Source organism: Simochromis diagramma, unplaced genomic scaffold, assembly GCF_900408965.1.
Source record: "Simochromis diagramma unplaced genomic scaffold, fSimDia1.1 OVJJ01000125.1, whole genome shotgun sequence".
NCBI classification, from domain to species: Eukaryota; Metazoa; Chordata; class Actinopteri; order Cichliformes; family Cichlidae; genus Simochromis; species Simochromis diagramma.
This window is the reverse complement of record NW_024387162.1, coordinates 671,076-695,602: the sequence shown is the minus strand read 5'-3', so window position 1 is coordinate 695,602 and position 24,527 is coordinate 671,076. Positions and strand designations below refer to the sequence as shown.

General features: G+C 43.7%; 1 protein-coding gene across 2 annotated transcripts in view; it reads right to left on the bottom strand.

Moving 5' to 3' along the window:
- Positions 1–16,046: 16,046 nt before the first annotated feature.
- Positions 16,047–24,527, bottom strand: part of itprid1 (ITPR interacting domain containing 1) — a 33,118-nt gene continuing 24,637 nt past the window's right edge. For both annotated transcript variants that reach the window (XM_040048856.1, XM_040048854.1), the window contains exons 13-17: positions 20,828–20,955; positions 18,369–18,480; positions 17,962–18,276; positions 17,502–17,552; positions 16,047–17,273 (exon numbers count right to left, since the gene is read on the bottom strand). In XM_040048856.1, coding sequence (XP_039904790.1) covers positions 17,505–17,552; positions 17,962–18,276; positions 18,369–18,480; positions 20,828–20,955 — 603 coding nt within the window. In that variant the 3' untranslated portion in view covers positions 16,047–17,273; positions 17,502–17,504. The remainder of the gene's footprint in view (positions 17,274–17,501; positions 17,553–17,961; positions 18,277–18,368; positions 18,481–20,827; positions 20,956–24,527) is intronic.

Sequence of the window (24,527 nt, the reverse complement as noted above, 5' to 3'; positions counted from 1 at the left end):
GCCCAAAGGCCCAGTGTCCGGTGTGTGTCCGGTTTTGAAATCGCCCTGGGTGTGTGTCCCGAGCGTCCCTTCATTGGGTTTTGAAATCGCCCTGGGTGCGTGTCCCGAGCGTCCCTTCATTGGGTTTTGTCGCGCGACTGGGTTAGCGTCCCACAACTGGGTTAGGGTCCCGAGCGGTCCGGTGCGAGTCCGGATTAGGCCTATTTTGTGTTGTTGTTGTCGTTGTTGTCGTCGTTGTTGTTGTTGTTGTGTGAGTGTGTGCGGAGCAGAACACGTGGTCTGTGACACCGACTGTTGTTGTTATCATGGGTTTCTAAGCAACCAAGAGTGAGTCGGAGAGAGACAGACGTTTGTGCTGGACTTTGCTCCTGGCAGCACAAAGTATTTAAATAAAAATGAGAGAGAGCGACGGCTCAACAGCTGCGCGGGTTCACGCGAGCGCGGTCGCGCGGGTTTCACGCGGACCTGAGCCGTGCGGTTAATCGCAGGCTTATAAATGGAAGAGATTCAAGTGTCAGAAGTCTTCAGAAAACACACCAGCCTTGAAGAGCGTGTGGAGAAGGCCTGCCACATCAGCAGCACTTAAGATGTGCTGTGGTGAATGGCTTTCCCCCACCCCATTGCTGACACAAAATGTTTATTCTTTAGCTTGCCCTGATCGACAACAGCCTGTGTGCCAGACCATAGATTTAATTGAGGTGGATAGTTGTTAAAAGTAATCTACATTAAGCTTGTGGTTGCTCAAATTCAGTACAATGACATATGAGGTGAAGTAAAATAGGCAAATATTTAACCTAATGAAGTGCATAGAGGCACTTGACCTGTGTGAAAGACTGTCGTCTTATTATGAGCCATTGTTGAGATATACAGCACACCTGTGAAAACAACTAATATGCTGAACCCTGTATGACACATCTAAAAGCACATGATGGAGAAGCTGAATTGAATATGAAAGTGTAAGACTTTGCCACTGTGGGCAGAGCATGCAACTACTGTGTGATGTTGCGTTGCAGTCTCTTCTGAGCTGATGAGCAAGCTACACATTATCAGATCGAGAGCTGTCTGAGAGCTACTCAAAGAGAGGGAAACAGAGCTATGATAACTGTGATAACTGGAGTGTGCAGCGTTTCCGTGAGCAGTTTTCCTGCATCTTGACTCATGTGTGTAGAGTGTTCATAGCATCATGTTTTTGTTATTTGTTTTGTTGGGTGAAAAATAATTAAATAAACTTGTGATCATACATATGGATCACCATGGCACATATCATCAGCCATATGATTTATTTATGCAGATGAAAAAGTGAGTGTGAATGTGTTTGACGTCACAGTGTTTTTGTGCGCTGTGTAAAAGTAATTGCCTCTGATTGTGAGAGCGGTAATTCTGCAGGTCACCAGCTATTGTAAAGGAAAAGAAAAAAAGAGTGAAAAAGAGAGAGAATTTATATTGTAGATAAAAAATAATAATAGGAAAAAGGTTTTGTGTTGATCAACCAAGAACAACTACAATCTTATTTTCTGCTTTTAAGAAAAGACTGTTCACAAAAACACACAGAGAGAGAGAGATGTGTGTTGATTAAGCAGTGATGATAATAATGAACATGTCTTAGTTGGTCACTTTCAGGTGAAAAGCAGACCTGAATCAATCCTCCACGGGCAGCAGTCGGAAGAAAATTATAGGTTGATATCATTAGAAAAAATTAGAAACACCCAGCCAGAATTTTTTTGGCTGAATTGTTTTGCAGCTTCCCGTCCTCATCCTGAACAAGCAAGCTCCAAGGAAACTAATCTCTCCCTGAAGACACCGAGTGCAGTTTCAGAAGCACGAGCATGAATATCAACAGTGGACAGGAGTCCAAGAGACAATACCGGAGTTCTGAGCAGAGAGGTCCAGCAGCGCTGTGGGCAAACGGCATCAGAAAGAGAAGAACCACCATCTAGGTTGGATGGATGGAGATGCGTTTCCAGCCAGCTGCAACCTCACTGTGTGTGAAGGACTTTTGAGAAAACTGTCTGAGTTTGACATTTGCCATGTTTGGAGTGAGATGGCAATAAAAGAGACAGTGGGACAAAGAGAGACACAGGACAAAGCTGAAGGAGAACTGCCGGCTATTGGACTGTTGAAGTAGGAGAGGACAACAGAGAGGAGTGGTGAGAACACAGAGGAATGCTGTTATTTAAATGTGGGAAATCAAAATTTGGGTTAGCAAACCTGGGGAAAAGAAAACTGACTGCTTAAGTTGGAAAATTGAGAAGGAGTCTGAAACACTGCAAAAATAGAAACATATACAAAATCACACACACAAGCAGAACATGCATTAACCCTACTAACACTTCCAAACACAAGAGAGCTTATGAAGATTAGACAACATCTTCAGCATGTGAGTCTGTTTATCATCTTGTCCAAGTCACTTAGGGTGATGCCAATACCAGTGGACTCATAGCACATTAGTTAAGAAATGATCAAATAATAGCAGAGAAGTGTGTAGGAAAGGCAGCTTTAAGAACATGCTCTGTTGGATATGCAGCTCCACAGACATGCATTAAACCTGCCTAATAACACAAACACACATGTAATGAAAATTAGCTTGTTATCTTTCATCAGTGTTAAAATAGTGTCAATTTAGCAGACACTTGTTATCAAATACTGAATTTATCCAATGCAAAAAATTGACTCTCTAGGTTGCAGGACAACAGTTTAACTTTTGTGGGAAAAAAGATTCTGGTTTGACCAACCAGTGATCAGACAATAAATTTAGTTGTTAATATAGTAAATTGGGAGATGCTTGCTGCTTGATTGATGCAGCACAAGCAATTTACTGTATGAGGGAAATTCTCTTTTAGTGATAACATTTTGAACATGCATTTCTGTTGCCCTGTCATCCTAGTGGGTTAATAGCTGAGTCAAATTAGTTGATCGTTCTTAGATTAATGAAAGGTGATTGAATTCTAGCACGAGTGAATGAGATGTGTTGGAGTTGTTGTGTGTTGAGTGGAGACTCTAAAACACTGAGTTTCCTGCTTTGATGTGCGAGTGAATCCTGTATTTAGATACACAACTCTGAATACGTCAGAACAAACTTCTTTTGTGAAGTGCATGACAGCATGTCACATGTTTTATGATGACGGAAAAAAAGGAAAATTGAATAAAATAGATCTGTGGCCTAAATGAGTGAAGAGCACAGACCTGGGGATTAAACTCATAGCTAATATGACATTAGGGTTATGTTGTGTGTTTTACAGCTGATGGTTGGTTTGGAGTGAATCTAGCTGATGATTCTTCTTTTGTTGTGAAGTTGAGCCTGCCAATTAGTATGATGGTATGATGAACCATGCTACTGGTATGATTTTGTGTCATGACTTAACAAGGCCTTTTTGTTTTGATACTTTCACAGTGCACTGAAAGTTTTGTTCGATAATCTCTGTCGTTTGAGCGGATCTGCACGATTAGAACAGAAAGCGCTGTACGACACGTCGTTGAGGGAATTGTTACAAGTGAGTTTCTCCACATTAGAATGGGCTCTGGAGAAAGTCACTTATCTGGGACAATTACAAAGTAAGTTCCTGTCCAAAAAGGATTCAGCGATGTAATCCGAGCTAAAGTTCTTTTTCTTTTTGAAATGACGTAATTTTGCTGAAAGTGGAAACTAAATGTGACAATCGGCTCCACTATCAGCAAAGAAAGAATGAATGCATGAATGAATGAGTGAAAGAAAGAAAAAAAACTGACTGACTGGTAAATGCTGACAAAAGCTGACAAGACTTTACTGATGTAACACGACTGTGCGAACTTAACCCCCACCTGATAAAGGTGCAGATGAATCTATGTGTGTTTCCTTTTACAGGAGCAGAAAGATGACAGCAACATTCGAGGTTGCGAAATCATTTAACCTTTTAAGTGCCACCTTCTGTGTCGGTGCATCTACCAGGGGTGTTATTCACTACCTTGTGTTGCTCACAGAGGAAACTGTGAGAAAGTGTGTATACGTCTGCGCAGCGCTAACATTTGCATTTCTTTTACATTCTTACAGCATGCCAGTTCTTCATGTGAATTGATGATGCGATTTATACCAGGACAACTGGTTGATGTTTTTTCCTACTACAGGATTTCTGGGTTTATGTGTGAAGAAAACTGTGTTTATAGGTTATGAGTGGTGATGCTGTTACACTGTGTTTTTGGGAAAATGTGACGGTTACTTTGATGATATGAATAACATTCTTTCCACAGCAATGGATGGTTGATTTTATGGTCTTTTTTATGGCACCTCTGGAACCTGTTGACCTGTGTCTGACCTGCGTCTGACCACAGTCAATGTGTATTGCTAATGTTTGTTTTTCTGAGACTGCATGTAGAAGATTCAGCAGAAGCGGACAAGTGACATGAGAAAAACAGATAGGAGATGCAGTGTTTATGGAAAAGTTGAATATGGGCTCTTAGCTGGCCACTTTGAGCCCATAGTAATATATGAGTGGAGTGACTTTGCTTAAGAGCAGTCACTGATTACATTAATGTTGCCTGAGTACATGGGATTATCCATGTCCGAGGCGACTTATGGAAATAATTGTAGTTTACTGATTTGAGAAAACCTGCACATGACACTTGTCTTGCTGATGTTGAATGCTTATTGTTCTTATGATACAATTGTTTACACGTGTGAAGTTTGATTTCACTTCCAGATTTTGCTTTCCAGGCCATGATGGTGTGTATGCAGGCTCCTGGGAGAGCCAGGTGTTAGGCAAACTTAATATGCAAAACACACTAACATCTTTTATTGCAAGGTTACGGAGCTACTCCAGCGGAGACACCCTGATGTTGCCTGGGACATGATCTAGCTAACCTTTTTCTTTAAGACAGGGATCCAGGTTTGATGAGTTGACTCATGGGAGTGTCCATGAGTCAAGAGGAGGGGTCCAGGAATTAACAATAAACAATGTTTTCTATTATTGTTGCAGTGATTTGTGTGATTAACCGTTTATTTACAGGTATTAAACCTATGCAAGTGGTGCATCCATGTTCAGATGAGGCTTTGATGGCCTATAAGTGAAGTTCACTGAACTAAAGAATGTTGTTTGATGATTGTTGACATGCTCTCCAAATAGAAGTTTTCCCTCCTAGCAAGGAAATACAGGTGCAGCAGTAATCTCCTGAGGAATCTTCAGAGGCCCAGTGAGAAGCGAGAACCATTCCAGGCATAGCTGACAGCCCAGGCAGTGGTTGAGGTCAAAGGTCGAGCTGGTTGGGGCCCATCATGAGATCAGATTTTGGAGCCACAGCAAGGACCATGAAACTGCGTTGGAATGAGAGCTGTGCCAAGGGGGATTTCCAGAGGCCAACAGAGGAGATTGTGGACAACAGACGGGCACCTGAAGGATGAGGGGAGCGTGCCAAGCTCCATCGCCAGCGCAGAGGGAGTCTAAGGATGGCATCATGATTCTGTGAAAGCACAGGAACCAGAAGCTATGGTGGTGATGACAGCAGTTTCCTATGAACATCACCTAATGCTGTGTCACTATACTGTGCATACGATGACACTCTGAAGACTGCTGGGATCATAACAGCAGTAAGATAACTGAACCCAGCACCCTTTTCACAGAGGGGTTTTTCTGCAGAGCGTGGACAGTGGAGGAGTCATAAGTATCCCCTTCACAAGACGAAGGCCTGAAGTGAGGTAATGGGGGTTGGTAGAGGCCATAAAACTAGAGTGCTGAAGAGGTCTACAGCTTTCATGATAGCTGAGACCCATATTGACAAACAACAAAACCAACTGGTATGTTTGAATGTTTATTCTACATACATTTGGACTCTGGTCCTATGGACGATGATGGAAACAACTGGAAGAGACATTTATGACGCCCTGCAGAGCTTAAACCACTCTGCAGAGAGACATGTGATTTGCACACCCGGAGGAAGCACCACCAAGCTGAGATGTTTTTGAAAATGTTACTTTCTTATTTCAACTATTAAATTAACAATTTCTTTGTTTGCTCGTAGGATGCAGTTTGCCATTGGATGAGATCAATGAGGAATGGGATAACTGCTAATACATTTGTTAAACTGTACTTTTACAGTAATTTAGGGTGATTTGACATATGCTGAGTATAAAAATGTTTGCATTGACACTGTCAGACATGAGGTGATCATAACTGGGAGCTTTTCAAGCATAAAGGTCAAAAAGGGGGGAATGTTAGGTTTTGTATTGTTGATTGTCATTTATGCTTAGAAATATTTAACCATATATGCTTAGAGGTGTATAATCATTTGTAGATTGAAAGAATGTCTCATCCTAGGAGGTCTGTAACAACTCTGTGTAGCATAAAGAGGGGAGTGCGTTCACTCCTCTACAGATTGTTCTGGCATAGATCACACACCTCCTAGGAGAGGTCGTATCTTCTCTTGCTGATATATGGTATAGCAACCACACGTATATCTGTTTAAGTATAAGAGCCTTTTGTTTAGATGGACCCACTAGACTTCTGGCACCAGCTTTGGGGAGTCTTCACAGGGTCACATCTTGACCTCACACAGATCTCTCTCTCACACACACACACACACACACAGGCAAGGTACTCTTTGTGTGTATGTAGACGTCATATGTTAATGAACCTATGCATATTCGTGTAACCTCAATAAAAGAACAGTGGTACGGGAGAGCGGGCGAGAGCAACTGGGGTCAAGCGAAGGAACGGCGCCTGTCCGGTTCTCTCCCGTGCACGAGAAACATGAAGAACTTTGCCTACTTGTGTCTTGCTTTGCAGTGTAATTATATTGTCTTCAACGTTCCAGCGGATGGGTTCAAGCTACAAACCTATCAGGCGGGTCTACCAAAGTGTTGCCAGGGGGCCAGGAAGGGCATTAACAGGGAGAGGGGGGCACAAAGAAATACTTTTCTTTCTTATTCTCATTTAAAATGTCTATCTTTTATTAAATAATTATCTGAATCTTACAACCAAAGTTTTTATCAGATGTAAAATGTATAGAAATCATACATATACCAACAAGACTGGACATCACTGTCACAACAGCGTTTGGGTTTTTTTTTTGTTTTTTTTGTTTTTTTGTTTTTTGCCTGTCCCGTTTGGCTCTTTTGCCATCAGAATTATTGTCTAAAGGCAAAGAAAGATGCCCAATGGATTTACTTTACCAAATTGACCATCCCAGCCTTGCCGTAATGGTCCATTTGATTCACCTTTTATTGTTTATTTTATTTTCACTTGCTGAATACGGGACAGACTTGACTGGGGGAAAGAAGGGGAGAAAGAAAGAGAAAGAGCTGAGAAGAGGGACAGGGGAGAAGGGCAAAAAAACAAAAACCAACAGAATGGGCAGAAAAAGAAAAAAAATGCATCTATCGATCACCTGGATCACCTGTTGAGAAAGAAAAAAGAAAACAAGCAGAAGAGAACAAGAGTAATAGAATAAACAACATCACAATGATCTATGTGAATATGACAGTAAATACTAAATATTAAACATTATTGTGCAGCACATAAGATCAACAGAACACAGTGTGCTTTGAGGTAGGAGCCAAAAAGGGTGTAGTTTCTGGGTGTGAGCACCCGTGTGTAAACCTGTGAGCATGGACGCACTTGTATTTAAAAGGTTCCTTCATGTAATGATCTGCTAGAGGGTGTGGGGGGGCCACAGCCCCGTCCTCCAGGGCATGAAGCAGGTATGGAGGAGATCCAGACTCCAGACATCCAGAGGCCCGCAGAACACAAGAGACCAAGGAAGACTAACAGAGGGGCAGCCGCGCCACTGTCCCAGAAAGAGCTGAGGAGACTCCCAGATGAGGGCTCACTCAGCAGCCGCGGAGCAGAAGCCAGGGGGAGTTGCAGTGACGTGCCCGTGAGCTCCGCCGGCAGCCAGCCGTGCCTGAGTGACCGAGCCCCAGGCCGAGAGGCCGGGGGCACCCCACCTCCGAAGTGGCCCGAGCGAGCCCCAGGCTCCAGGCCCCGATAAGCGGCCGCCAAGGAGTGAGCCGGTGTGTACCTGGACGCCCACCCCCGGACACAAAGAACCACCAACGCACCGATGTCTGAGGGAGTCCACCACTGGCAGGGGAAGTGGTGGTAGGGGGAGATAGGCCTCCAAACCTTGGAGGGCCTAAGATGTCCCCAGAGAGGTGGCGTCTGATACCCAACCTGACATATAGACACAGACATACAGGCACACACAGATACAAACATCCATTCCCACCCTCATGCTCTCATATGCACTTACTCCACACTCAACCGACGTGGAGACAGACATAAAGAGTCCTTTTAAATACAAGTGCTGTACACACAATGACACTCCCCAAGCGTACTCTACGAACCGGGTCTAGGTACCCTTGCCCCTGGAGGGGGGAACTGCACCCAGACCCAGGTGGTGTTACCCTTTTCCCTGCGGTGGGGAGAGGCAGACCGCCCCGACTCCGCAGCAGCAGGGAGGCCCCACACTCCAGACCGCAGTCGGACGGCCAACTCCTCCTCCCAGCCCCCCCCGCTCCAGCAGGTCGCAGAGAATGGGGGTGAGAGAAGACTCCAAACCTCCCTCCACCCGCTCATTGTAGTGTTGATGCATGTGTGTTCTAAGGTGCATTTAAAACACAGGAGGGCATGGAGCTACCTGCCAGAGAGCAGCAGGTAAGCGCATAGTCCCTCCTGCTAGCCCTCAATGTCTACGTGTATTTAAAATTGAGAGGTGGGCAACCACGCGAGGGGTGAGGTGTACACCCTGATGGTAATTTGGATTCCATGTATCGTGCCCACCCCCAAGATCCTATATGTATGTGTAATGAGAGTGTGAGTAATGTGAATGTCTAAGTTGTGGGATACAATTGAGGCAGAGGCAGCCAGAAGAGGACAGAGGGGGGGTAGCCTCCTCTGCACCCTGGTGACATACCCCTACTCCAAGGCCCTGCATGTGTGGGTGGTTGTGGTGGAGCGGGAAGAGGGAGGCAGCTGGAGATGGGGAGGGAAGGAAGGGAGGGGCAGGTGACCCCTCCCTGGGGCCAGCTCCCCCGCTGACCCCAGTAGGCACCCCCATACTCCGCGACCCGCCAGGGAAAGGGGGCCCAGGCCCATCCAGACCGGTGCCCAGTGCAGCAGCGCCTCCCGGCCCCACAGAGCCCGGGACAGTCCACCCAACCCCACCACAGAGAAAACTGCACCCACCCCACCATCCACTCATCTTCCAGACTACATAAGACAATAGACGCCCAGGCTGAGATCTTCCTCCACCTCTCCTGTATCTCCCCCTTCTGCAGAGAGAGTTCCTGAAGAGCGGAGACCTCCTGCAAGATGTGTCAATCTCCCCCACCAGTTGAAGAGCCCCCCCAGGTGGCTCAACGCACCGGTGGCACCCTGCGCCAGGGCCGGGCCCCCATGCACCCACCCGCCCACAACCCCGGCAACACACCTACCAGGACCCAAGCCCCCGAGGCCCAGCAAGGGCCCCAGCCCAGAGACGGAGCGCCCCCAGAACCTCACGCCCATCCCGGACCCACCCAGGGGCAGCCAGGCTACCAGGTCAGTAACCCACGTCCGTCAGCACAGACCCTCCCCTAGCCCCGCTGCACGCAACCACGAGGAAACAGTCACCTGAGAGCCAACAGAGCCCCTAACCGGACATGACCGCTACCCCTGGATTGAGCCCCCCAAGGAAGATGCCTCCGGGGAACCCCCCGACGCCCTAAGCCTGTCCCTACCCCCACACCAATCACAACAGTGAAGGCGGGACCAAACTATGACCCCCCCACCCCCACTAGGTGATGGAGCTGATCAAAGGAGCCCAGAGCAATTGATCTGATGTGGTGGCAGAGGCTGTATCAAGACTAATGTAATCTAATAGATAATTTCTATATTGGTTAGAATTAAGATTATTTTTATTTTTCCAGTTCATGAGGACTGTTTTCTTGGCTATGCATAGGGCAGTGAAGATCATATGGGCTATATTCTTTTCTGAAGTGACATTATCTAAGCTGCCCAACAAACACACTAAGGGGGAAGTTGGAATGTTACATTTCAGACACTTTGATAAGTCCTCACATATCTCGCGCCAAAACTTCTGAACTGGTGGACAGAACCAAAGAGCGTGGATATAATTGTCCGGTGAATTGGTTTGGCAGTGTGAGCAGTTGTTGGCAGACGTGAAGCCCATCTTGAACATCCGATGACCTGTATAGTGCACTCTATGTAATATTTTGTATTGAATTAATTGAAGACTGGGATTTCTAATTAGATGAAAGGTTTTTAAGCATATCTGAGACCAGAAGTTTAGGTCTAAGTTAACTGATAAATCCGCTTCCCATTTTGCAATAGGAAGTGATATTGATTCATCTGTTTTAGAAAGCATTCTGTATATTTTGGATAGTAATTTGGGGGTTTTAAGAGTAAGAAATTGAACCACACTTGGTGGTGTTTGTAGTTCAACTTGACCCGGTTTGAATTTCTTTTTTACTATGGATTTAATTTGTTGATATTCTAAAAATCTTTTCCTGTTGATCCCATATTATGTAACTAGTCCGTCAAATGAAATAAATTCTGTTCCTTCTAGTATATGTTCTAATTATTTGATTTCTTTACCACTCCAATCTGAAAAGTTTATCATATTATTGTTTTGTAATATGTCAGGGTTGTTCCAGATAGGTGTACGTTTGCATGGGATTAATAGAATAGAATAGAATAGAATAGAATAGAATACTTTTATTTGTCAATTTCTTCAAATGTACTTGCCATACAAAGGAATTGAAATTACGTTTCACACTGTCCCAAAAAAATGCGTAGGCATTGACAACAATAAGGTGCAGATGCACAACAAAAACAAAAACAGCCCTAACAATAAGATAATAAATAGTAATATAATAATATAAATAGTGCTAAAAGAATACTAAAAATATATATATAGCAGCAGGTGTGTGCAATTGCAATGCAAGTCAGGAATGTTTTCAGTTCTTGGTTCAGAGAGTGTTTCCTTGTTGGAGAGTGTGGGGGGGTAGAGTCCAATCTGTCTACTATACTTCTGCCAATCTGGTGATTCTGCTGGCTGGGAGCCGGGAGGGAAGAGAGTTCAGCAGTCTCACAGCCTGGTGGATGAAGCTGTTGGTGAGCCTGGTAGTGCGGGAGCGGAGACTTCTGTATCTCTTTCCAGAGGGCAGGAGGCTGAACAGACAGTGCGCGGGGTGGGTTGCATCGTTGACAATTGTGATGGCTTTGCGGGTGAGGCGAGTGGTGTAAATGTCTTGCAGGGAGGGGAGTGGTACACCAACTATCCTCTCAGCTGTTCTCACAATACGTTGTAGAGCTTTTCTGTTATAGTCAGTGCAGCTACCGCCCCACACAGTGATGCAGCTGGAGAGGATACTTTCAATAGTTCCTCTGTAGAATGTAGTCAGGATGGGTGGTGGAGCACTTGCCCGCTTGAGTTTGCGCAGGAAGTAGAGGCGCTGTTGTGCTTTCTTGGCCAGTGATGCTGTGTTGGTGGTCCAAGAGAGGTCCTCACTGATGTGCACCCCCAGGAACTTGGTGCTGCTCACCCTCTCCACCGCAGCGCCGTCGATGGTCAATGGGGGGTGACAGGTGTGGCCTCTCTGGAAGTTGACAATAATCTCCTTGGTCTTACTGACATTTAGCAGGAGGTTGTTGTCTCTGCACCACGTGGTCAGGAGCTCAACCTCTTTCCTGTAGTGGGTCTCATCGCCCTTGGTGATGAGCCCTACCAGCGTTGTGTCGTCCGCAAACTTCACAAGGTGGTTGGAGCTGTAGGTTGGTGTGCAGTCATGTGTCAACAGGGTGAAGAGCAGAGGACTGAGCACACAGCCTTGTGGAGCCCCCGTGCTCAGGGTGATGCTGTTTGAGACCTTGTTGCCTACACGCACCGCTTGAGGCCTCTGGCTGAGGAAATCCAGCAGCCAGTTGCAGAGGGAGGTGCTGAGGCCCAGTCTGTCCAGTTTACAGATGAGTTGTTGTGGTATTATGGTGTTGAATGCTGAGCTAAAGTCTATGAACAGCATTCTCACATATGAGTCTTTCTTGTCCAGATGAGTTAGGGCTGGGTGGAGGGCAGAGCAGATTGCATCCTCTGTGGATCGTTTCGCTCTGTATGCGAACTGGTGTGGGTCTAGGGTGGGAGGTAGGGTGGATTTGATGTGTGACATGACTAGTCGTTCAAAGCACTTCATAATAATGGGTGTCAGTGCCACGGGGCGGTAGTCATTGAAACAGGCTGGGGATGGTTTCTTTGGCACAGGTATGATGGTGGCAGTCTTGAAGCATGATGGGACAGTGGCTTGCCTCAGGGAGGTGTTAAAGATGTCTGTGAAGACATTCTTCAGCTCCTCTGCGCAGTCTTTCAGCACACTACCAGGGATGTTATCTGGACCCGCTGCTTTCCGGGCGTTGATGGTGATGAGTGTCCTCTTCACGCTGGCAGCAGACAGGCACAGAGGCTGGTCGTGTGAAGGTGGTGGTGTTTTCTGTGGGCGTGTGTTGTTCTGTGCTTCAAATCGTGCAAAGAAGCTGTTCAGGTTGTTGAGCAGAGTGGTGTCGCTCTCACAGCTACGCGCTACAGGCTTGTAGTCTGTAATAGCCTGGATGCCTTGCCATAGGCTTCTTGCATCCTTGCTATCATTGAAGTGGGAGGTTATCTTGTGTGTGTAGTCCTGTTTCGCTTTCCTGATGCCACGGGACAGGTTGGCTCTCGCTGTTCTCAGGCCTATTTCATCCCCAGCTCTGAAGGCCTTGTCTCTGGACTTCAGCAGCCTGTGGACATCTCCTGTTAGCCATGGCTTCCGGTTGGCTCGAGTTGTGATACTTTTCACCTGTGTTACATCATCAATGCATTTGGTGATGTATGAGCTCACCGTGTCTGTGTACTCCTCGATGTCTATGATGTTATTGTAGGTGGCTGCTTCCTTGAATATGTCCCAATCAGTTGACCCGAAGCAGTCTTGAAGAGCAGAGGTGGCCTCCTGTGGCCACACTCTTACCTCTTTCATAACAGGTTTGATGACCTTCACTCTCTGTCTGTATGCTGGCATTAGCATAACAGTGAGGTGATCAGAGGTGCCGATGTGGGGGAGGGGGATGGCTTTGTATGCTCCTTTTTCCTGTGTGTAGACCAAGTCCAATATGTTGTCTCCCCTTGTTGGAAAATGTACATGCTGATGAAACTTTGGGAGAACAGTTTTAAGATCAGCATGATTAAAGTCTCCTGCGAGGATGATGAAACCGTCTGGGTGTGCTGTTTGTTGCTCACTGATGGCCTGATACAGTTCGTTCAGCGCCGCATTTCTATCGCTGTTGTTGCTAGATGGAGGTATATAGGTAGCGACCAACAAGATCGAACTTACCTCCCTGGGCAAATAGAAAGGGCGACACTTCACGATCATGAACTCCGCCAGTGATGAGCAGTGTTTGCGTACTACAGTGGCATCCCGACACCACTCGTCACGGATGTAAACACAGACCCCGCCACCTCGGATCTTACCTCCGTCTACGAGAGCCCTGTCGGCTCTGTAGCATGCTAGCTGCTCCAGTTGTATGGCCGAGTCCGGAATGTTGTCATTAAGCCATGTCTCGGTGAAAACTAGCACACAACAGTCACTTACTTTGCGATTCGCTGATCTCAGAAGTCGTATGTTGTCCATTTTATTGTCCAGAGATCGTACGTTGGCTAAGAGGATCGATGGTATGGCTGGGCGAGTTGGCTTAGCCTCAAGCCTGACTCGGACACCTCCGCGCTTGCCCCGCTTCCTTGTCCTAGCGCACCGCTTTCGACGCCTCCTTGCCCGGGGAGGGTTAGCAGGCGAGTCCGGTGAGTTGCTAGGCCAGCTAGCAGGCTGTCGCAGAAGTCCTATCTCCCTTAGCATCTCAACGTCGTTAGTGTTCAAAACTTGGCAAATCTTGCTTCTCCGAATGTGTAAGAGAGCCTGACGACTGTACACATATTCCGACGTGGACTGGCGAGAAACACTTGCAGAAAGACACTTACTTGACGAACAAAACATCGCATTTTCGGGAGAGCGTGAGGTCGCTGCGTCTACACGCGCCGCCATTTTTAGTGGATAATGAAGACGCCGTCAATTTTAGAAACTCCCACCATGCTGTCAGAGAAGAGCTGATGTTGATGCTTTTAAAGCATTCATGTCGTTGGATGTTTGAGCTGATAAATGGTAGGTCTGAGATCTCTAGATTATTGCAAAGTGCTTGTTCTACATCTAGCCAAGGTTCATCTAAGAGGGTATGTTTTAGCCATCCTGAGATAAACTGAAGCCTGTTGGCTAAGAAGTAGTGCTGAAAGTTAGGCAGATCTAATCCTCCTCTATCCTTGGTCTTTTGTAGTGTTTTTAAGCTTATACGTGGGGGTTTATTTTTCCAAAGGAATTTGGACATACATGAATCTAGAGATCTGAACCAATCTTGTGGCGGTTTAGTTGGGATCATTGAGAATAAATAATTAATTTTTGGTAAGACCATCATTTTTATAGCGGCAACCCTTCCCATGAGTGATATGGGTAGACATTTCCACCTAGCCAGATCATCTTCTACCTTCTTTAAAAGTGGGATATGGTTTAATTTAGTTAGATCTGCAAGCTTGGGAGAAACATTAATACCTAAATATTTTATATTTCCCGATTGCAGTGGTGTAGAAGAGGAATTATGGAGAGAGCAATTAATCGGTAGGACTGTAGATTTTGACCACTTAATTGAGTAATCTGATATTCTTGCAAAAGAGTTTATCGATTCAATCACCCCAGAGATATTGGTTTGTGAATTTTGGAGAAAGAGTAACACATCATCCGCATAAAGGCTGATTTTATGTTCCACGTTCTTGCATTTTATGCCATTAATTACTGAATTCTGTCTAATTGCTGCTGCTAGTGGTTCAATAAAAATTGCAAACAGCGAAGGGTAGAGTGGGCATCCCTGCCTGGTGCCCCTCAAGAGACAGAAGCTGGAGGATGTCTGGTCATTTGTTCTGACACAAGCTGTTGGGGAATTATATGATATTTTTAACCAGTTTATGAAAGAGGATCCAAAACCAAATTTGTGTAAAGTTGCAAATAGAAATTTCCAGTTAACTCTGTCAAATGCTTTTTCTGCGTCTAAAGAGAATATTGTAGTTTCTAGGTTTTTACTGTATGAGTAGTCTATCAAATTAAGTAATCTGTGTGTATTTGTTGATGAGTGCCTACCTTTTATGAAACCAGTTTGGTCAGGATGAATTAAGAGGGGGGTTATTTTCTCCAGTCTCTTTGAGAGAGCTTTGCAGATTATTTTAAGGTCTACATTTATAAGGGATATTGGACGATAGCTTGAGGGATATACAGGGTCTTTGCCTGGTTTTAGCAGGAGATTAATGTTTGCAGAATTCATATTTGATGGAAGTCTGCCCTTTTCTTTGATTTCCAACAGCGTTCTGTAGAAAACTGGTGCTAGAATCGACCAGAATTCTTTGTAGAATTCTGCAGGAAAGCCGTCTGGACCTGGAGCCTTATTATTGGGCATACTTATCAGGGCTTCCTGGAGTTCACCTGGTGTCAACAGCGTTTGTTTTCATTCAAAGGCTTTATGGCTTTAATACCTGGTGGGCCGGTCTCTAGTCAAAATGCCCAGGCTGATTTTTTTTGTCCCAGTCCAGCCCTGGGCATGACATGCAGTGAGTTAATCTGAGCAGGTGCATTAAAAAATGAATGGCTGGGCCAGCGGTGCACATCTCAAATTAGCTCGCATAGACACGTTAGTTTTGCTGCTTCTTAATGACGGTATCTTAGCTAACAACCCCAACTACCAGATTCAACTTGTAATTGGCTAAAAATAACTTAGCCAACTGGTGAGAGGGACGTTATTAGCTGGCAGTTTTTTCAAGCGATGTTGAAATTTCCACATTCCAACACTTCAAAAGCTTCAGGAGCTCTCCGCTCAGCTCTGCAACTGTTAATATAGAGCGTTATTAAATTTATTGCTAATGCAATCATATGGCACATTGACTTCTAAGGAAATTTTAGATGGGACTCGTCATCAAAAAGGTTGCCGACCCCTGCTCTAAAATGTCACTGTATGTGTATGTGTGTTTGTGTTTTATGTGTATAGACTTTAAAAAAAAATATTACTGATGATATAACATTGTCCAGACATGCTCTGTAAGGACATGATGAGGAAGCAGTGACAGAAAGAAGCTGTGTGAGGCAGCGGATCCCTCAGCAGCTGGATTACAAAGAGCACAGGTAACAATAACATCTGTACCAGGTGTTGTGTTGCAGAGGTATTCAAGTATAAAAACAATAATAAACACAATGTGTTGGTTCTATAACCTCTTTCAAGAGTTGCTAAGTGTGAATAATTAAATAATAATTAATCCAATAGCAGATTGTGCCTTGTTCTCCGATGGACAGCAGGTGGAGAGTGATAGATGGAGGAAGAGAGGGAAAGAGTGAGTCACAGGCAGAGCTTGGTTTATTTCTCACTGTTTCGTTGTCTTATGGTTCCAAGCGCTGTCACCAATCTTTGCATTTTATTATTATCTCATAACACTTAATCACACTTTAATCAGCTACCATCTCTCCTGTGGACTCTTTAATGTCTACAGGCTCAGATCAACACAGCCCTGCCCTCCTGCACTATCAGCAGCAGGACCAGCAACTCTTCAACAGCAACATTGTACCCATCAGGTAAAACATGGGCTACATTTGCTTTGCATTGTCCCCACCTGGTGACAGTGATATAGTATGATGTGATTCCATATTTGATTCTTGATGAATGTGGGTTGTTGTTATTCAGCCTGGTTCTATGTGCCCCTTTAACTTTCAAACATCTCTGCACAGCCCTGCTCTCGATCCTTTAGTAAAACCAAAACCTTTAGAAGTCTTTATTCAGGATTTTACTCCAGTAACTGGTACATCCTGCTCCAGTCTGAAGTCGCACAAAAAAAGACTCACAGAGATTATGAATGCACAAATCACACAAATGTGTTTTATTTTTCCAAGGTATATTGTTTTAATATAATTAAGGTGTAAAACTTGCCAAACATACTATATTTAATGAATTAAGTCACAATTATCTTGCTATGCTTTATCTTAAAAAACAAACATCATTCTTGTAAAACTTGATATGCTATGCCTTTTCACTTTCTTTTGGTTGTCTTGTTAGCAGATCCATTATACTGACACAAACAGTAAAAGCGAAAATGACAGAAATACTAAGTAAACACTAAAACTGCACATCTCATACAATAAGGCTTTGAAAGAATGGAATATTGACAAAACATAGGTGTGCATCACACAATGTTCCTGACACCTGTAAAACAGGAAGGCATAAAAGTTATTAGAAACGAACAGCTGGATTTGAAGGTAACCCAAGGAAACGTCAGCTCACACAGGTTGTCTCACAAACTTTCGAGACAACCTGTGGCTACATCCAGGGTGACGATGCTTTAGTGGGCCACTAGTTTGCTGAAAGCACATTAACTAGGCAAAACAAAAAAAGTGTTTTCACAAGTTTGTAAGCTCTGCAACTGAATCTTACCTCTTATTCTGATGGGTCTGTGTTCACAGAATGATGCAAAGTCTCCTTCAGCTGAAACACAGGATACACAATCCACAGTAAAAAGCAAGATCACATTCACGTAAATATTGTAAATCATTCTGTCAGTTATCTAGGTTTCAAGAAAATGTCACTAGTTCTAATGTCAAACTCCCGTGTACCATCTTAAATTAAAAAATGCCTCATAAGCTGAGGAGTTCATGTAAAATGTGGATTTTCTGAAAAGTTACATTAATTTAATACTCATATTTTAATTTTTCATAGTATAATTAGTCAAGTGGACAGTTTAGAAACATCTTCTATTTCACAATCAGGTTCAATTTAAGAGCTCGTAGTGCAGGCAGCCGAAGATATAGAACCCATGACTTTTGTCACAGTTCGGCTGTGTGGCAGGCAGGATTTATCGACACATGAGAAGATAAAAATGGGATTTTTTTCTTACTCTCTGCAAGAAGCCTACTATATCTAGCTTGTCTGCTTTGGTGGGAGAACCGCCCTGACCATCACAGATGCTCTCAGACCCAGGAAGTGACTGTCTGTTGGAATCCAGTCCAGGTTTCAGAGTCTTCCAGCCTTTCCAATCAGAAATGTGGCTACTCTGTATGTCAGCTGCCGTGAGCAAGGGTAGCAAAGAGCACTGAGTGGCTACTGTCCTGTTGGGCATTGGTTTAGATGATGGTGTGGGGACTGTTCCAGGTAGAAAGACTTTAAGTTGAGAGCAGAGGAGAGACTGTTCATCCAGCAATCTGTGCATCTTCTACTCCAAAACACAGAATCAGAAAACATAAAGTTAAAAAAAACAAAAATATATCGGCCTGCCGATCTGTCTCAGGAGATGAATTTTGTTACCATTTTCAAGCTTTCATCATACTCATAGGCCAGTTCTTTTAACTGCCTCTCCAGCTCACCAGCCTCTCGTTTTACTGCACGCCTCAGCTCTTCGATGTCCCGAATCTTCTCTCTAAACACGCACAACACACACACACATTTATTGTTGGGTGCATGAAACTGTAATGTAATTATCACCATGCCAATGCTCAAAGCTGGTTATCATGTGGACCAAAAGCAATTAAGTGTTTTCCAAGTGTACACTCATAGTTACACTGCAATGGATGCATCTGGGGCAATTCAGGGTTCAGTATATTGGCCAAGGATCCAGAAAATGCTCCAATAAATAAATATTGGTGATCATTTAAAACTGCTAAATTACAACCTATGCTAATGAACTCCCAGGGTCTATAACTTGAAAAAATAGTATGAAGATAAAATATATGACATATTCCATAAGCAAAAAGAACAATCTGATTCTGAGGTGGGCAGACGGTCAGAACGTTATTAGCACCTCACTCACTGATTCTATGATAAAGCTGCACGTCTACTGCATTCTCGTAAAACAGAAATTCCAAGAGAGTGACACAACAGCAGAACCGTAACTACCATGTGTGGGAAAAGCTTTTAGGACCTCACTTTTTTGCAAGATCTGGGACCCAGACTAATGTTTTTGTCAGATTTGACTTGTGATTCTATACGTGCAGTTTTTATATTAAATTAAGGTTAAAAATGAATACTTTAAAGAACAAAATATACAGTGGGGCAAAAAAGTATTTAGTCAGCCACCGATTGTGCAAGTTCCCCCACCTAAAATGATGACAGAGGTCAGTAATTTGCACCAGAGGTACACTTCAACTGTGAGAGACAGACTGTGAAAAAAAAATCCATGAATTCACATGGTAGGATTTGTAAAGAATTTATTCGTAAATCAGGGTGGAAAATAAGTATTTGGTCACCTCAAACAAGGAAAATCTCTGGCTCTCACAGACCTGTAACGTCTTCTGTAAGAAGCTTTTCTGTCCCCCACTCGTTACCTGTATGAATGGCACCTGTTTGAACTCATCATCTGTATAAAAGACACCTGTCCACAGCCTCAAACAGTCAGACTCCAAACTCCACCATGGCCAAGACCAAAGAGCTTTCGAAGGACACCAGGAAAAGTATTGTAGACCTGCACCAGACTGGGAAGAGTGAATCTACAATAGGCAAGCAGCTTGGTGTGAAAAAATCAACTGTGGGAGCAATCATCAGAAAATGGAAGACATACAAGACCACTGATAATCTCCCTCGATCTGAGGCTCCACGCAAGATCTCATCCCGTGGGGTCAAAATGATCATGAGAACGGTGAGCAAAGATCCCAGAACCACACGGGGGGACCTGGTGAATGACCTGCAGAGAGCTGGGACCAAAGTAACAAAGGTCACCATCAGTAACACACTACAACGGCAGGGAATCAAATCCCGCAGTGCCAGACGTGTTCCGCTGCTGAAGCCAGTGCATGTCCAGGCCCGTCTGAAGTTTGCCAGGGAGCACATGGATGATACAGCAGAGGATTGGGAGAATGTCATGTGGTCACATGAAACCAAAGTAGAACTTTTTGGTATAAACTCAACTCGTCGTGTTTGGAGGAAGAAGAATACTGAGTTGCATCCCAAGAACACCATACCTACTGTGAAGCATGGGGGGGGAAACATCATGCTATGGGGCTGTTTTTCTGCCAAGGGGACAGGACAACTGATCCGTGTTAAGGACAGAATGAATGGGGCCATGTATCGTGAGATTTTGAGCCAAAACCTCCTTCCATCAGTGAGAACTTTGAAGATGAAACGAGGCTGGGTCTTCCAACATGACAATGATCCAAAACACACCACCCGGGCAACAAAGGAGTGGCTCCGTAAGAAGCATTTGAAAGTCCTGGAGTGGCCTAGCCAGTCTCCAGACCTCAACCCCGTAGAAAATCTGTGGCGGGAGTTGAAAGTCCGTGTTGCTCGGCGACAGCCCCAAAACATCACTGCTCTCGAGAAGATCTGCATGGAGGAATGGGCCAAAATACCAGCTACTGTGTGTGCAAACCTGGTAAAGACCTATAGTAAACGTTTGACCTCTGTTATTGCCAACAAAGGTTATGTTACAAAGTATTGAGTTGTATTTTTGTTATTGACCAAATACTTATTTTCCACCCTGATTTACGAATAAATTCTTTACAAATCCTACCATGTGGATTCATGGATTTTTTTTTCACATTCTGTCTCTCACAGTTGAAGTGTACCTCTGGTGCAAATTACTGACCTCTGTCATCATTTTAGGTGGGGGAACTTGCACAATCGGTGGCTGACTAAATACTTTTTTGCCCCACTGTATTTAATTCCTAGACGCGGTTCAAGTGGACTGCTAACTGATAAAACCTGTTTCTGAAAGGACTTTGGTTGCGCCTGTAGCCAGAACACACTAGAAATGTATAAACTATTGTTTGTACCTGTCCTGGTCAGAGAGACAACTGAACACAGCAGCCTGGTCTTCAGAGAGTTGCTCCTCCATGTTACTTAGCACAGACCAAAACTGCTGCAGACACAGCAACATCTCCTCCAGCTCATCCAGAGAGTACTATAGAGAACAAAGACACAGTTATCATTAAAAAAAGAAAACACCTATCTGTCGAAGACATTTCTCCGATGAGCTTCTTCAGTTCTAACAACAGACGGTGGAAAGTCCCAGGTGTTTAGGCCCTAGTGAGACTTGTCACTAAAGAGGGTTTTCGACCTACTATTGATCATAGTCTCATCACATGAGCCATGGAAACTGTATTCCCTGGATACTATGGTCTCTCTTTCAGCTGAATAATGTGCTGTGCCTCAAAGAAAAAAATGGTTCACCAGTGGTTTGACGAGCACAAAAACAGGTTTTAGGTGTTGACTTGGCCTCCAAATGATCCAGTCTCAGTCCAATCAAGCAAATGTGGGCCTCCATGGATAAGACTTCTTTGGCAGTAGTTGGGACCAAGAAGTCTGATCCAGCAAAGAGGCCCCACCTTGTAAGCTGCAGAATTTGAAGAATTTGTTGCTAACATCTCGCTGCCAGATACCACAACACTCCTTCACACAGCTTAAGGTTGGTTTGTTTTATAAAACACATTATACTTTTGATGGATACGGTATCAAATATGTTACTAAATATTAATTATAGTCTGTTAGTAATAATCCAGTTGCACAAGTGACACAACAGAGAGCATTATTTCTTAACAAGATAGAAGTATATATTGATGTTTTCATGGCTCAAGTGTCTCTTTAATTCAATTCAATTCAATTTTATTTATATAGCGCCAAATCACAACATAAGTCGCCTCAAGGCGCTTCATAGATACAGAGAAAAAACCCAACAATCATGTGACCCCCTATGAGCAAGCACTTTGGAAACAGTGGGAAGGAAAAACTCCCTTTTAACAGGAAGAAACCTCCAGCAGAACCAGGCTCAGGGAGGGGCGGCCATCTGCTGCGACCGGTTGGGGTGAGAGAAGGAAGACAGGATAAAAGACATGCTGTGGAAGAGAGACAGAGGTTAATAACAGATATGATTCAATGCAGAGAGGTCTGTTAATACATAGTGAGTGAGAAAGGTGACTGGAAAGGAAAAACTCAGTGCATCATGGGAATCCCCCGGCAGCCTACGTCTATTGCAGCATAACTAAGGGAGGATTCAGGGTCACCTGGTCCAGCCCTAACTATATGCTTTAGCAAAAAGGAAAGTTTGAAGCCTAATCTTAAAAGTAGAGATAATGTCTGTCTCCTGAATCCAAACTGGAAGCTGGTTCCACAGAAGAGGGGCCTGAAAACTGAAGGCTCTGCCTCCCATTCTACTTTTAAATACTCTAGGAACAACAAGTAGGCCTGCAGAGCGAGAGCGAAGTGCTCTAATAGGGTGATATGGTACTACAAGGTCATTAAGATAAGATGGGGTCTGATTATTTAAGACCTTGTATGTGAGGAGCAGGATTTTGAATTCAATTCTGGATTTAACAGGAAGTCAAAACAGGAGAAATATGCTCTCTCTTTCTAGTCCCTGTCAGGACTCTTGCTGCAGCATTTTGGATTAGCTGAAGGCTTTTCAGTGAGTTTTTTGGACATCTGATAATAATGAATTACAGTCGTCCAGCCTGGAAGTAATAAATGCATGAACTAGTTTTTCAGCGTCACTCTGAGACAGGATATTTCTAATTTTAGAGATGTTGCTCAAATGGAAGAAAGCAGTCTTACATATTTGTTTAATATGTGCGTTGAAGGACATATCCTGGTCAAAAATGACTCCAAGGTTCCTCACAGCGTTACTGGAGGCCAAGGTAATGCCATCCAGAGTAAGAATCTGGTTAGATACCATATTTCTAAGCTTTTCAGGGCCGAGTACAATAACCTCAGTTTTATCTGAATTACGAAGCAGAAAGTTAGCGGCCATCCAGGTCTTTACGTCTTTAAGACATTCCTGCAGTTTAACTAATTGGTGTATGTTTTCTGGCTTCATGGACAGATAGAGCTGGGTGTCATCTGCATAGCAGTGTAAATGTATGCTATGTCTTCTAATGATGCTGCCTAAGGGAAGTATGTATAATGTAAACAGAATTGGTCCTAGCACTGAACCCTGTGGAACTCCATAATTAACCTCAGTGTGTGAAGAGGACTCTCCATTTACATGCACAAACTGGAGTCTATTAGATAGATATGATACAAACCACTGCAGCACAGTACCTGTAATACCTACAGCATGTTCTAATCGCTCTAATAGGATATTATGGTCGACAGTATCGAATGCTGCACTAAGGTCTAGCAGGACAAGCACAGAGATGAGTCCACTGTCAGAGGCCATAAGAAGATCATTTGTAACCTTCACTAAAGCTGTTTCTGTGCTGTGATGAGCTCTGAAACCTGACTGAAACTCTTCAAATAAACCATTCCTCTGCAGATGATCTGTTAGCTGTTTGACAACTACTCTTTCAAGGATTTTTGATATGAAAGGAAGGTTGGAGATTGGCCTATAATTAGCTAAGACTGCTGGGTCTAGAGATGCTTTTTGAGTAAAGGTTTAACTACAGCCAGCTTGAAGGCCTGTGGTACATAGCCGATTATTAGAGATAGGTTGATCATATTTAAGATCGAAGAATTAATTAATGGCAGGACTTCTTTGAGCAGTTTTGTAGGAATGGGGTCTAAAAGACACGTTGATGGCTTGGAGGAAGTAATTATTGAAGTTAGTTATACTTTAGTGTTGTATTTTTCATACTTTGGATTTCTCTGTCTTTGGCTACACTACGGTTGGTAGAAAAAGCTTTTCTTGTGTAATAGCTAGCTAATTACTCACTGATGTATACACAGTAGACCTTTCCAGGACTGGACTTCTAATCTGGCATACCGAGCAGTTGCCCAGTGGGCCGATGCAAACTTGTGGGCCAAGATTACAGATTAGATTCAAGCAGATTAATAGCATGCTCTGTGGTCAAATGGTTCTGCATGTGGGGTCATTACTAAAAAACATATTACAAAGAACACTTTTGTTAAAAGTAAAGCAATATGTTACTCAATTACTCCAAGGAGAAAGTAATTTAATATACTACTCATTACATAACTTTTAATGTTACCCACTAAAATAGCTGAAACAAACTGTCTCAGGACCTCAAATTGGCTTAGTAAGCTCAGTGATCCCTGACCTACATACACAGGTGAATCCAATAATGACAAAGAGTATTTAAGGGGGTCAATTGTAATTTTCCCTCTTCTTTTAATTTTCTCTGAAGAGTAGCAACACAGGGGTCTCAAAACAACTCTGAAACGACCTGAAGACAAAGATTGTTCACCATCATGGTTTAGGGCCAGTGTTGGTCAAGTTACTTGAAAAAAGTAATCAGTAACTAATTACTGATTACTTCCCCAAAAAAGTAATCCCATTACTTTACTGATTACTTATTTTCAAAAGTAATTACTTACTTAGTTACTTTTTAAAAACATGATTTACAACCTGAAGAGGTGATAAAGCGATAGATCTTTCAGCCCAATTCTACTTTTTCTGCATAATCCATCATACAAAATGTAATCAAATGGAAAAGTCTATTTTTTTAACTTGTTTTATCAGTTTTAATCTTTTAACTTTATGCATCAAGCAAAAATTTTATTATATGCAACATTCTCTGACTT